Source organism: Rhinoraja longicauda, chromosome 1 (genome assembly GCF_053455715.1).
Source record: "Rhinoraja longicauda isolate Sanriku21f chromosome 1, sRhiLon1.1, whole genome shotgun sequence".
In the NCBI taxonomy this organism is placed as follows: domain Eukaryota; kingdom Metazoa; phylum Chordata; class Chondrichthyes; order Rajiformes; family Arhynchobatidae; genus Rhinoraja; species Rhinoraja longicauda.
Genome location: NC_135953.1, coordinates 21,587,601 through 21,602,783, shown reverse-complemented (window position 1 = coordinate 21,602,783; position 15,183 = coordinate 21,587,601). Strand labels below are relative to the sequence as shown.

General features: G+C 41.3%; 2 protein-coding genes across 8 annotated transcripts in view; both read right to left on the bottom strand.

The window, feature by feature from the left end:
* The window catches only part of ark2n (arkadia (rnf111) N-terminal like PKA signaling regulator 2n), an 84,256-nt gene extending 82,229 nt beyond the window's left edge, over positions 1–2,027 (bottom strand). For 3 of the 7 annotated variants that reach the window (XM_078416942.1, XM_078416668.1, XM_078417405.1), the window contains exon 1: positions 1,868–2,027. The gene's annotated coding sequence lies outside the window, so the exon portion shown is untranslated. Of the gene's footprint in view, positions 1–1,191; positions 1,425–1,590; positions 1,659–1,867 lie in introns of those variants that run through there. The other 4 variants (XM_078417034.1, XM_078417314.1, XM_078416756.1 and 1 more) reach the window with 3 other exon arrangements.
* Positions 2,028–3,810: 1,783 nt separating this feature from the next.
* The window catches only part of haus1 (HAUS augmin-like complex, subunit 1), a 30,330-nt gene continuing 18,957 nt past the window's right edge, over positions 3,811–15,183 (bottom strand). The window contains exons 5-9 of the mRNA XM_078409284.1: positions 14,516–14,639; positions 7,744–7,809; positions 7,060–7,131; positions 6,860–6,907; positions 3,811–4,838 (exon numbers count right to left, since the gene is read on the bottom strand). Coding sequence (XP_078265410.1) covers positions 4,761–4,838; positions 6,860–6,907; positions 7,060–7,131; positions 7,744–7,809; positions 14,516–14,639 — 388 coding nt within the window. The 3' untranslated portion in view covers positions 3,811–4,760. The remainder of the gene's footprint in view (positions 4,839–6,859; positions 6,908–7,059; positions 7,132–7,743; positions 7,810–14,515; positions 14,640–15,183) is intronic.

The following is a 15,183-nucleotide window of genomic DNA, read 5'->3' as shown; positions in this document are numbered from 1 at the left end:
CAAATGCCCATTTCAATTCATGATCTGTGGAACTTTGATCTAATCCACTGGATGAAATTGCTCTTGACAGTGCTGTTTCCAGATCCCTTCAACAAGTAATTAGGAAGGAAATGGTGTTCACTTTTATTTCATGAGGAATTTAACATAGGAAGCAAGCATATATTGCTTCAACTGCATGCTTCAAGACCAGTGTGGAACCCAGTGATCAGATCCGCCCTCTGCCTAAAGGTGGCTAGAGTGCAGCAAAAGTTCAGAGATTTATTCCTGAGATAGCTACTTTGCCATCAGAGGAGAGATTAAGCAGACTAAGTCTATACTTTCTAGTGAAACAATAAGAAGTGATCTTAATGAAATGTACAACAATTTTAGGGGGCATGGCAGGGTACCTGAAGAATTCCACAACAGTCTATAAAAAGGCCAGTCTCAAAAGAAATGACTACAGTCTCAAAATAAAGGAGTAGCCATTCAGGGCAGCGATGAAAATAAATTTCTTCACCCAGAGAGAAATGCACAATTGAAATTCACTATCTAAGTGAGCCAAGGAAGCTCAATCACTGACTATTTAAGGCAGTGATTAATAGATTCTTAAATAAGGGATCAAGGAACACAGGGAAGCATGGAAAGTGATGCTAAGGAACAAAATCTAGCCTGATCTAACTCCACACCACAAGAGGCCAAATGCCCTGCTTTTGCATTTATCGTTTAGTTTATTGTCACATGCACAGAGGCAAAAGATCTTTCGGCCCATCCCAACCTTAAAAAGCACATCTTTACCATCGCGTTTAAGAGTACTTGTCCATGGCCTTCTATGCCTTGTCAATTAAAATGCTCATCTAGATAATTAAATGTCATGCCAATCTCTGCTTCCACCATCGAGTCAACAAATGCATTCCAAACTCCAACTCTGGATGAAAACAAATATCCCTTCTGTCCCCTCTGAACCAATGCTCTCTGTTTATAGACAGCTGTACTATGGAAAAATGTTTACTGCTGCCTATCCGGTTTATGCTTCTCAACTTTATACACGCAACACCTCTCCTCGCTCCCCCTTCTTTGCTCTAAAGAGAACATTTTATCCTCCTAATTTATTTCGTAAATACCACTTCTCCTCGTGACATCCAGGTGTCCCCCGAAATTGTTGTTCTCCCTTTTCACCCTCATAGGAACACTTTTTAGGGGGGAAAAACCTACCACTTTTTGTACGTGCATTTATCCGCAAGTCGCTGCTTCTAGTTTCCATTAGCCTAGTCGTGTTCCGTGACGTTGAAATTCCCGTGATCTTCCTCCCCTCGTTACACCCGTCTTCCCTTTCCACGTCTCCCTCAAAACACCCACTGTATTCCCTCTTCTTTCCCAATGCTTCTTCACCACCTCGCGACGTCTGCTCACTTGTCAGTTTCCCTCCATCGCCAGAGAGAGGTGAATCATTGGAATTCACAACCAAAGTGGGCCACACGGAAGCCCCAACACCATCAACCTACCCCCTTTCGTTTCCCCCGCCTGCCCAGGGCTTCTTCCTCTCCAACTCTGGTTTCCCCTACTGCTGCTCACCGTCGCCTCCCTACCCCCGTCCCTCTCCCAGTTTCTTACCGTCTCGACCTCTGTGTCCGCGTCTCCCAAAATAACCTCCTCCCTCCCCCACTTCCACTCCTGCGCACTACGGCTTCACCCGGGCTGCCCATTGCGAGGGGGAGGGCGGACATGCTACCGACCAGACAACGGGATCGGACACCACTCCCAACCAACGCGGTTTTTGCAAACAAAAAGTCACTTCTCACGACGACGCCGCTTTTCTCCCCCTCCCCAAGCAGCCGCGCTTCCCAAAATGGCGGAGAGCACAGCTTGGATCGCGCATTTAAAACCTTACCCGAACTCCTTCGAACCTGCGATTTCAATTATCGGCTTCGCTTGCTGGAGCGCGACGTGCGAGCAGAGTTCGTATGAAGGCCGCTGGCGGGCAAAGCGGCAACATGGTTCTGGGCAGGGGCTGCGGTAGCTCCTCACAAAATGGCAGACGCCGCACCGGCTTCTCCGCTAAAAAGGTCAGCCGGCCGCGACCCGGAATCGTATCCTCCCTCGCCGCGTTGCCATAGTCACCGTCCAGCTCAAGCCTTTTCAGGTGCAGCCTCCATTTTAGGACAGGCACTGTAATTAAAGATAGACACAAAATGCTGGAGTAACTCAGCGGGTCAGGCAGCATCTCTGGAGAGAAGGAATGGGTGACGTTTCGGGTTGAGACCCTTCTTCAGACAGAGATGCTGCCTGGTCCCGCTGAGTTACTCCAGCATTTTGTGCCTTCGGTGTAAACCAGCATCTGAAGTTCTTTCCTATACACTTTAATTAACATTGTTCTGTAAAGTATTTGGGCCTAAATACCACTGATTTCCACTGTATTCGTATCAACAGCCCAATAAACATCCCCACCACAACATTTTTTAAAAAAAATCATTACCCACGGCAGGTGGAAAGGACATACAGTGCAACTTAATGATAAAATAACAATAACAGGACACGCTGTTCGAAGGACCACAGCTGTTTTGATCTTCAATGGCTAATGGATGTGCAACCAGTTACCCAGCCCCATTTCAACTACACATCTTAAATTCCGGTCTTGTGACTTTCCAGGGTCAATTCCCTCCTTAGGTTAATGCTTCTTTCCTTAAGAAAATCTGATCCTCCTCATAAACTTCACCCAAACATCTCGTGGGTACAGACAATAATTGCTGAAAACAGACTGCAAGCACCACGATTTGGAAACGCAAGAGACTGCGAGTTAAGGCGAATCATTGACCATTCCTTTACCTCCGTAGATGCTGCCTGATCTCCCAAGATTTGGAACTTTTTATTTTCTTCTTAAGTGCATTATAGAAATCCCAAACCCCTTACATAACATTGCATGTCACAAGAGAACCATGTTTATCATTAGGTTTCAACCACATTAACAAAAACGTTCAGATTCATGGTCGTGTTACAAAATACTGTGCACCACTATATTATTCATTTATGCATTAATCTTGCTAACACCAGCAGTTCCTATTTCAAGGCAAGTTAAGATTATAGTGGTGATACTTAACCCTGTGGATAATACTTGCATGCATAAGATATGTATGTATGCACTTTACATTCCTGGCTAATTTGGTGAGTTATAGCCATCGATTATAAACAACTATGAGAAAACATTTTCAGCATTCACATCAACAGATAATTTAAATGTTTCAATAAATTGATTCCTCAACCAACATTTGGATCACTTACAATGACCCAAACATTGGTTGGTTGGTAAGTTTGTAATTGGCCCAAAATTGGTGAAATGAAGCAGATGAGGCAGCATCTCTAGAGATTGGATAGCCTGAAACATAAATGTGTTTCATGTCACACTGTTGCTTAACCTGCTGAACAATTTTACTTTTTTTAAATTAATTTAATTTAAATCTAATTAGAAAAGCAGCCTAGTCCCAACAGGCATCTGAAGCTCTGGGCACATTTGGTTGGTTCAAACATTTTTTTTGCTTGAGCCTGAAGAAGGGTCCTGACCTGAAACGTCACCTGTACATTCCTTCCACATGTGCTGCCTGACCCGCTGAGTTACCCCAGCACTTATTGTTTTGCTCAAGATTCAAACACCTACAGATCCTTGATCTTTTATCTTTTTTGCTATGTTGGTTGAAACAGTAAGTAGGAAGGAAATCTTTGTTCAAAATGTATGGAACAATGCAAATTGGAATAGTTGAGATGAGCAACAAATGATGAACTACAATAGATCAAAAGCTATTTTCTCATTCACATGCTTTAATAAAGGCACAGCTCCAGAAGATACAAAATATTTATTCAAAATCTGCTATAATGCATTTACATGTGGAGTAATATTATTTTCTTTTGGACAATGTTGTAGACACCGTTCATTTGCATGTTAAGAAAACAACGAATCATTCATGCCAATGTTCAGGGGAGAGAAAGTAATGTAATACAGACATGAAATGAGGACACATTGTCCATTAGCCCTACCGGTAATGGCACAATGCAGCAGGAAGGTTTCAAATTCAGTTAATATGCCAAGTCAGCTGACCAAAGCCAAGGTTAATGATAATACTCTCTGGAGATATAAAAAATATTTCCCCACATTTTATAGATAGTAATTGCTGCTGAGAGAAATATGTATGAAATCATAATATAACTTGGTTGACATCCTGTCTCCCTTTTGAAGAAAAAACACAGTATAAATTCATAAATGATACATAGGGACCATACCCAAACCAAAGGGAAAAACATCCAACAGATAAATGACGTGGGGATATGGGTAAGAAAAAATATACTCTATTTAGAGTCAGAAATGCGAAACAATAACCACAAAAAAGTCAACTTTCTGAAATGTTATTGGCATCAACAGTCATAGTAACTTACATGCAGCACTATGGATCGAACAAGGAATTAACTAATTGCACAAACCTCATGACACGACCGAGGGTTCATTGTTGGCTGGTATAACAATGACATTTTCACAAGAATCAGCAGTTGATGAGCTATTTAAGAAGCTTTGGCACACTTAAATGTCATCCACAATGTCCACTTAAAAAAGGACAATTCTTGTTAACCTTGAAAAAACCTAATCAACCCAAAGAGACAAATCAACATCGCAGATATTTTTTTTAATAGATTTACTCCACTGTTTTAGTCTTCTCAGCAAAGTTATAGGTTTACAGATAGTGTGAAGTCAGAGATGCGTCATGTTAGAAGGAATTCATACGTTGCCAGTTATCAATTCATTTGAGTAAATTCCCTTCAGGCACCAAACTTTCCAGATTCTCCATCTTCTCAGAAAGGAGAAGATCAATTTTTTTCTAAAAGAGAATTCAATTTATTATAAAATTATTCAATGTTATTTTGTCAGTAATCAAGTATTTTGTCAGTCAAGTCAGTAATCAAACAGTTTAACCTCTGGTTTCCAATGGTGCCATTTTTTTTGTTTTTTATGTATTTTTCAGGATGCAGGCATTGCTAGCAAACAATTATTGTGCATTTCTAATTGTCTTTGAGGTGATAGAGGAGAGTTAATTTCTTAAACTGTTGTAGTCCTTCAGGTGAAGGTTTTCTGACAGTAGTCCTGGGTAAAGAGTTCCAGGATTTAAACACAGGAACAATCAATGACCATTTCCAAGTCAGAATGGACTGTTTTCAAACCAGTGCAAAGTATTTATTGGTATTGAGCAGCAAAGAGACGATTGTTAGTAAATTTGGACATGGTCCTTGTGAGGTTGAAATTGTTTTGTATAGATCAAAACAAAAGTTTGGGGATATATCATAGAGATGTTTGCAGCCAAGTGGGTTTTGCCAGAATTTATAAGGAGAAACTGTTTCATATCATATCATATCATATCATATATATACAGCCGGAAACAAGCCTTTTCGGCCCTCCAAGTCCGTGCCGCCCAGTGATCCCCGTACATTAACACTATCCTACACCGACTAGGGACAATTTTTTTATTTTTTTTACATTTACCCAGCCAATTAACCTACATACCTGTACGTCTTTGGAGTGTGGGAGGAAACCGAAGATCTCGGAGAAAACCCACGCAGGTCACGGGGAGAACGTACAAACTCCTTACAGTGCAGCACCCGTTGTCAGGATCGAACCTGAGTCTCCGGCGCTGCATTCGCTGTAAAGCAGCAACTCTACCGCTGCGCTACCGTGCCGCCCTACCGTTTCCAGTGGCACTGAAAGGTGAAATCCAGATTTTCATATATTAAATGCCTTTCAGAACTTCAGGATATCTGAAATCACTTTATGGCCAATGAAATACTTTTGAAGTGTTGTGCAACATTGGACAAATGATAGCAAATTAACAGACACTACACTCCCACAAACATCAAGTTAAAATGTTCTGATAATCTATTACACTGATTTAGGTTGGATGGATAAATATTGTACGATTTGCTGGGGTTAATGCCATTGCTCCTCAACAAGAGTACCGTAGGATCTCTAATGAAGGGTGGCGAAATTCAATAATAATTGAGAGGAGAAATTTGAATGTATTTAGATAGGGGGCAAAAAAAACTATATCTGGATGAAGAGCAATGAAACAGAACTAACTGAGTAACTCTTTCAAATGGGCATGAATATAATGCACAATAGGAAGTATTCTGCTTTGCCTTCCCTTTCACTTGAGGCATGCATTCTCAGTCATACAGCATGAAAACAGGCCCTACGGCCCAACAAGCCCATAATGACCAAAATTCCCCATCTACATTTGGTCCACCTGCTCACATTTGCCCCATATCCCTCTAAACATTTCCTATCCATGTACCTCTCCAAATGTCTTTTAAATGTTGTTATAATACCTGCCTCAACTACCTCCTCTGGCAACTCGTTCCATATATCACCACCCTTTGTGTGAAAAAGTTGCTCCTCAGGTTCCTATTAAATCCTTTCCAACTCACAATCCTATTTCCTCTGATTCTTGAATCTCCCTGTCTGGGTAAAAGACTCTGTGCATTTACCCGATCCATTCTCTGTTTGATTAAACCATCTTGGCTGCTAGCTTCATTCAACCTAGTACATTGGTTTTAATAGTTCTCTCTTTACACCTCTATACTTATCACATTTCTTTATTTGTTGCAATATGGCTTTACCTTGCCTGGTGCCATTTCTTTCAGCATTTACCCCTTATTCGATTAAAAAAAACATCTGCTTTATTCTTTCTCTTTCTTTCGTGTCATAAAATAAATTACATTCATAGATTTTGTTTCTAATTAAAGTATTCTGCCCCGCAACATTGTTTCCCTCTCCACAGACGCTGCCTGACCTGAAGAACATTTTTCAGATTGATTTCTAATTTAAGTTTTAGTTAAGATAACCACTCACCAGCTCCAGTTTTGTTTCTTCAACTTTCACTTTGGCAGCATAGAGATTCTGCAAAATAACAAATTACAGTACACAAACCCCCATTAGAACTGAGATTTCACCAAAGAGTACAAAAGCAGATCAAGAGATGTGTTAAGGAAAAAATATCAACTTCATTCCTTATCTTGCAAGCAGAAAGAAATGCAATCCAAGGCACTTACAGGCGTCAGATCAAGGTAGGATTTCAGTTTCGCATTTAAAGATGCCACTTCCTTCTTTACATTTTCCAGTTTCTAGAAAGAAAACACACTGAACAATCAGTTTCAAAGGCTTCCACGCTCTAACAGTTCGATCTAAGCTTCTTTTACATTAGAAACCCATTTCCTATCAATGTTTGGGACAGAAACCAATCTGATGTTTCCTCAGCACTGACTTATCATGCACCATGGACATTCAGCACATTTAGTTCCAAATAGGTTTCAACTAGAAACGTCACCTGTCCACGTTCTCCAGAGATGTTTCCTGACCAGCTGAGTTACTCCAGCACTTTGTGTCCTTTTAAGTTTCAACCATCTTACTGCCAGACAACACACTAAAGGTCCATGAAAAACTGGTCGAATTCTTAATTCTTTATCATAAAATCATTTAGCTGGAATACAGGCCCTGGTCCCTCAGTTCACTGCACGGAAAGAATCATTCCTCACAGGCCACAATACAATGGTAAAATTACTTCACCTGTCTATTTTAATCCTAATAGAGGTCAATTGCTGGGAAATGGAATTAAAATAGGTAGGTACTTGATAGCTGACATAGTAAGCCTGCTTCCTTGCTGAATTACACCATTACTCTAAAACCTACACAGGTCATATTTAATTCTTTCAAATTATTTACATTCTTATACCCACCTCAGAAAGTTCCACCAATGATCGATGATCCAAACTTGCGTCAAATCCAACCTTCTTCAACTCATTCTGTTAAAAGAAAATCAATAATGCAAAACTGAACAGAAGTAATAATTCAAAATAAGTTCCAGGAATCACTTGCAATAAATACCAAAAAACGATGTGGGAATACGGGTATTAGGCGAAACAATAAATACAAAATGAAAATTCAGGACTGCAGAGTTGAAAGTACCATACACTTATCCAAATGGAATAAATATATGATACGATAGAACTTTATTTATCCCAGGAAGGAAATTGATCTGCCAACAGTCATAAACACAAAATACATGAAACATGAAATTAAAGTGATGAGTGGAAAGGATTAGAGATGTACAAAGATTGGGGAGGAGAGTCAGTCTCAGTCTCTGTCTACCACGACAGAAGGGGGAAGAGTTGTACAGTTTGATAGCCACAGGGAAGGATCTGTGGCTGGGGGTTCAAAAAGCTTTTCTTGAAGCTGGAGGCCACAGTTGTCAGGTTCCTGTGCCTTCTTCCTGATAATAGCAGAGAGATAAGAGCAAAGCCTGGTGATGTGGGTATTTGATGATATTAGCTATCTTTTTGAGGCAGCTCCTCCTGTAGATCCCTTCGATGGCGAGGTCAATACCTGTGATCATATCATATCATATCATATATATACAGCCGGAAACAGGCCTTTTCGGCTCACCAAGTCCGTGCCGCCCAGCGATCCCCGTACATTAACACTATCCTACACCCACTAGGGACAATTTTTACATTTACCCAGCCAATTAACCTACATACCTGTACGTCTTTGGAGTGTGGGAGGAAACCGAAGATCTCGGAGAAAACCCACGCAGGTCACGGGGAGAACGTACAAACTCCTTACAGTGCAGCACCCGTAGTCAGGATCGAACCTGAGTCTCCGGAGCTGCATTCGCTGTAAAGCAGCAACTCTACCGCTGCGCTACCGTGCCGTGATGGTCCGGGCAATTCCACCATTTTCTGCAGCCTCCAGAAACAATTGCAAAAAGTGGTTCCAAGGCTATTACAATGTTAGAGGGACAGCAAGATGAGAAAAATGTGGAGGTATTTGTGCATAAATCTTTGAGCGCTTGATTAATACGTTGTATTACCATCAAAAAACATACAGGACCATGGGCTCTAATTTAGAGTTCAGAAGTCAACAGGTTACGCTAACCTTAAGTAAATGTAAATCAGCCACAGCTGTTATAATACATGCCATTATCATACCACTGCAATTGAGAGAGGAAAATGGCAACAATAGGGTAAAATGGTTCCAAGGATGATGAATAACTTTTACATGGATAGACTGGAGAAGCTGAGATTACTTTCTTTGGAACAGATGAGCTTTGATGGATGTTTTCCTCTTACTTTATTCACACGGTGTGGACATCACAAGCAAAGTTGTAAATGTAATGTCTACTCCCAATTGCACAAGATGGTGTGACCCTGTATCTTTCTTGAATTTCTACACGTGTACAGCATCACGGCCTGATTCAGCATAACAAAACGTTCAGTAACAATGACCAAAGGTGGTGAACACTGCCTGGTCCATCATGGGTACTGATCATCCCACTACCGAAGGGAACTATAAGAGGTGCTATCTCAAAACTCCAAAGACGTACAGGTATGTAGGTTAATTGGCTGGGTAAATGTAAAAATTGTCCCTAGTGGGTGTAGGATAGTGTTAATGTACGGGGATCACTGGGCGGCACGGACTTGGTGGGCCGAAAAGGCCTGTTTCCGGCTGTATATATATGATGATGATGATGATGATGAAAAAGGCAGCCAGCATCAAGGACCCACACCATCCTGGCCATGCTCTTATTTCACTCCTGCCATCGGGAAGAAGGTATAGGAGTCTGAAACCTATAAAGTCCAAGTTAAGGAACAGGTTCTTCCCAACTACCACCAAGCTATTGAACACTACAAACTCCAACTAAACTCCGAACTACGAACTGCCTTGATTGTACTAGGACTTCAGGCTTTGTTTTGGATTTTGTTTGCACTGGATTAGGTTTTATCAATTTATTCATCTTTTTTTAAATGTTTATTATATTATCTATTGAGTACTTTATTTACAAACCTGGTGTGCTGCTGCTAGTAAGAATTTCATTGTTCTGCTTCAATACATATGACAATTATGCTTTTCAGTTGGCTATCTAGAATTTAGACCCAGTGACAAAAGGAGTGGTGATAGATATAAGTCAGCAGGGCGACACAGTGGTAGAGTTGCTGCCTTACAGCGCTTTGAGCGCCAGAGACCTGGGTTTGATCCCACCTACGGAGTTTGTACATTCTCCCTGTGACATGCATGGGTTTTCTCCGAGATCTTCGGTTTCCTCCCACTCTCCAAAGACGTACAGGTCTGTAGGTTAATTGGCTTTATATAAATATTTTTTAAATTGGCCCTAGTGTGTGTGTAGGATAGTGTTAGCATGCCAGGGTGGCTGGTCGGCATGGACTCGGTGGGCCGAAGGGCCTGTTTCCACACTGTATCTCTAAACTAAACTAAATGATCAGTGACTTGGAGGAGAACTGGTAGGTGATCCCAAGCAGCAGCTGCCCCTGTCCTTGGTCATGTTTATCACAATTTAAGATATCACAAAATGCGAGAGTAACTCAGTGAGTCTGGCAGCATTTCAGGAGAGAAGGATTTGCTAAACTCTCGTAGAAGAGAGGAGGAGAACTTCTTCAAAGTAGACATACCTTGAGGAGAAATCGCATTTAAGATTTAAAATGTACTGTTGAAGAAATGCAATGCATTTTGGAGAGTCAAGAGTGTTGACAATAGACAATAGACAATAGGTGCAGGAGGCCATTCGGCCCTTCAAGCCAGCACCACCATTCAATGTGATCATGGCTGATCATTCTCAACCAGTACCCCGTTCCTGCCTTCTCCCCATACCCCCTGACTCCGCTATCCTGAAGAGCTCTATCTAGCTCTCTTTTGAATGCATTCAGAGAATTGGCCTCCACTGCCTTCTGAGGCAGAGAATTCCACAGATTCACAACTCTCTGACTGAAAAAGTTTTTCCTCTTTGTCACATGTCATATGTCAAAGTTCTCTGACGACTCTGCCATTGTCGGCCTCATCACAGGCGACGATGACAGGGCGTACAGAGAACAACTGATCAAGGAGTTTGTGGACTGGTGCCAGTGGAACCGCATCCGGATCAACGCAGGGAAAACCAGGGAGACGGTGGTAGATTTGCACAGGTGCAGCCAGGTCCCCCCCGACACCGGTGAACATCCAGGGAATGGACATCAGGAGGGTGGACTCTTATAAGTACCTGGGTATTTACCTCAATAATAAATTGGACTGGACTGAACTGAAAACACTGATGCGCTATACAAAAAGGGCCAGAGCAGACTTTATCTGCTAAGGAGACTCAGGTCCTTTGGAGTGCAGGGGGCACTCCTAAGGATCTTCTACAACACGATGGTTGCATCAGCCATTTTCTATGGAGTGGTCTGCTGGAGCAGCAGCATCTCAGCGGCGGAAGGGAAGAGACTTGATAAGCCGGTCAGGAAGGACAGCTCTGTCCTGGGTTGCCCCCTCGACTCAGTGCAGGTGGTGGGAGAGAGGAGGATGATGGCAAAGTTAACATTGCTGCTGGACAACAACTCCCACCCCATGCAGGACACTGTCACTGCACTGAGTAGCTCCTTCAGTGACAGACTCCATCACCCCCAGTGCGTGAAGGAGAAATATAGGAGGTCCTTCCTTCCCGCTGCTGTGAGACTGCACAACCAGCACTGCTCCCAGCAGACCAGTCAACGGCAACAGCTAAGGAATACAATTTATCCTTGTCTTTACTTTTATTTATAATGAATGATCTCTTGCTATCCACTTTGCTGCTGTAACACTGTAAATTTCCCCGGTGTGGGACGAATAAAGGAATATATTATTATTATTATTATGTACCGACAATGGAACAATGAATAAATACAAGTTTCAACACACTGATAAATGCTTAATGTGACAAGATTGTATTGTAATAAAACAGGTTGCTTTGACTGGAAAGAATTGAACACCTTGAGCATTGTTAGGAAGCTAACAACACTCCATCATTTTCATGACTAATGCTGTGCAGGTAGTCGTACAACTTTAAGAAAGTTACTTCTCACAGTGTAGCCAGCCTCTGACCTCCTCTAGCAGTCACTATATTCACGTAGCTAATGTATCTAGTTGTTTCTGGTGACCTCTCAAGATATTAATAGTGGCAGTAAGGCTAAAAGGATGTGTTTGATTCGCTCTTGTTGAAGATAATCATTGTCTGGCACTTGCGTGACATAAATGTGGCTTACCACTTATCACCACAAGCCTGAATGTTGCCCAAGTTTTGATTGAAGCTGGCAAAGGGCTGTTTCATTACCAGAGTGGATCCAATAAAAATGAAATAATCAAAAATCATGATCTCATGAGAAGGTACAGAGGGGGTGTTGGTGGAACAGAATTTGGAAAAAAGACCACACAGGAGGTAGCTAAGGACAATAGTTGGACACTTTCCTTCATCAAGAGTTTTGTCCATTTCCACTGTCCTCTGATAAAGGATCTTTGGGCTTAAACATTAATTCTGCTTCTATTTCAACACATGCTGTCTAAGCTGTTGAGTGTTTGCAGCGTTCTGACTTTGTTCCATTGTCTTCAATTTTATTTCATTTTCAATTTCATAAATGCTCTTGGAACTGTGCATGCAAATCACTGGTTAGCCGCAAAAATAGGATGGCCAGGTTACAGTTTGCCAAAAGTACTTAAAAGAGCAACCATAGTTCTGGAAAAAGGTCTTGTGGACAGATGACGAAGATTAACATATCAGAGTGATGGCAAGAGCAAAGTATGGAGGAGAGAAGGAACTGCCCAAGATCCAAAGCATTCCACCTCATCTGGGAAACAAGGTGGTGGGGGTGTTATGGCCTGGGCATGTATGGCTGCTGAAGGTACTGGCTCATTGATCTTCATTGATGATACAACTGCTGATGGTGTAGGAAAATAACTGCAGATGCTGGTACAAATCAAAAGTATCACAAAATGCTGGAGTAACAGCAGGTCAGGCAGCATCTCAGGAGAGAAGGAATGGGTGACGTTTCGGGTCGAGACCCTTCTTCAGTCTGAAGAAGGGTCTCGACCCGAAACGTCACCCATTCCTTCTCTCCTGAGATGCTGCCTGACCTGCTGAGTTACCCCAGCATTTTGTGATTCCTTAGCATAATAAATTCTGAAGTGTATAGACACTTCCTATCTGTTAAAGTTTAAACAAATGCCTCAAACCTCATTGGCCGGCGCTTCATTCTGCAGCAAGACAAATGATCCCAAACATACTGCTAAAGCAACAAATGAGTTTTTCAAAGCTAAACAATGGTCAATTCTTGAGTGGCCAAGTCAATCACCCGATCTGAACCCAATTGAGCATGCCTTTTATATGCTGAAGAGAAAACTGAAGGGGACTAGCTCCCAAAACAAGCACCAGCTAAAGATGGCTGCAATACAGGCCTGGCAGAGCATCGCCAGAGACGACACATAGCAACTGGTGATGTCCATGAATCGCAGACTTCAAGTAGTCATTGCATGTAAAAGATATGCAATAAAATACTACACATAACTACTTTCATTTACATGACATTGCTGTGTCCCAAACATTATGGTGCCCTGAAATGGGGGACTACGTATAAACACTGCTGTAATTTCTACGTGGTAAAATCAAAATATGTAAAAATGTGCCTTTATTAAAATCTGAAATGTGCACTTTAACCACATGTGATTTTTTTTTCTATTACAAATCTCAAATTGTGGAGTACAGAGGCAAATAGATAAATGATTGGTCTTTGTCCCAAACATTATGAAGGCCTCTGTAGTCACATTGTTGACAACCTGTTCTAATTGACAGCAAGATCATGGTTTTTAAATGGCTTGATTCAACTTGTTCTGGTTTTTATGGATGGGACATCTTTATTCAGATACACATGTGGGGAAAATAAAAATCTCTCATCACCAGGACCACTCTACCACACTTTTTCTATACCTTCACAATGTCTCTAAGGTGCAGTGAGCAGAATTGGCTCAGTCGGTGTTTTTATAAACAATCAACATGACCTTTTTGCTTTTATGCTGTGTATGAAATGCACGATCCTGTAAGCATTTTTTACTTGCTTGCAATCCTAACTTTAGCCATTTAATGCATTAGAAACAACAAAGATATACTGTGAAGGAAGAGGTGGGGGATAACATTAATTCAGTCCAAGCTGCTCTCCCTCGTAGCCTGGTGGCTTTTGAGGACCATCTGCAAACATTCAAAAATTGATAATGTGTTTGGTGAGGTCCCAGGTTATTTTTTTAATCCAGAATAGTGATAGTGATGTCTACTGGAGAAGACAACAGAACCTTCTGTGCCCAACATCCCTATAATACTTCAAATGCGAGGCTCAATTTTTAAACTCGGGAATTAAAGCATTGTAGCTAATATATTGATAACATTTGTTCTCCCTAATTTTAGCACTTTAAATGCAACACAAACAAGTTTTTTATTTCCTCCTGGAGTCAAAATAAAATTCAAACTACACCGATTCCGAATTTGATTTAATACAAAGAGTCTTTCAGCAGGGATATGGACCATGATTGGCAGTCTAATGTGAAGTAAAATTCTGGCCTCTTAAGTTGCAGAAACCAAGTTCATTAACCCGTTCTCACTTAAAAATCCATGCACAAGATGCAAGTTCAGGCAATCACTCTTAAAACTATGACACCAACCTCTAAATTTTGGCTCAATTGGCTCCATTCTTTCATCTTTTTTATGAAGAAGTCCACATTCTGTTTTTTATTCTCTGCCTTTGCGTTCTGTTCCACGACATCACTATTTGCATTCTGTAAATCCCTTAATACAAGAAAAATTATTGTAATTCTACAACTTTCACTCCCTTCCAGCTGAGTGATATCTGCTCTAATGAAAGGAAGACGTTTCACATGTTCCCTTTAGGGTGACCATTGGTGTTGTGGTTAACAAGGAAACTTATCCAAATCTACGGCAGGATATAGATCAGATAGAAATTTGGAAAGAACATTGGCAATGAATTTAATTCTGACAAGTGCAAAATGATGCATCTTGTGTTATCAAATAGGGGAGGACACATATGGTAGGACATGAAGGAATGTTGATGAAGAGTCCATAGTTCTATGAAAGTGGCAACATGGGGGCCTATATCATGCTTGCCTTCCAAAGGTTAGGTCATAAGATACACAAGTTAGTCGTTATGTTCGCAACATCACAAAACACTGGTTAGACAGTACGTGGTATGCTGTGCAGTTCAGGTTGCCACATCATAGGAAGGATTTGGTTGCAGAAGTGATTTTCACCAAGATGTGGCCTACATTGGGTTAGATAGGTGGGGCTCATTTTCCCTGGAGCAAAAGGAGGCTGA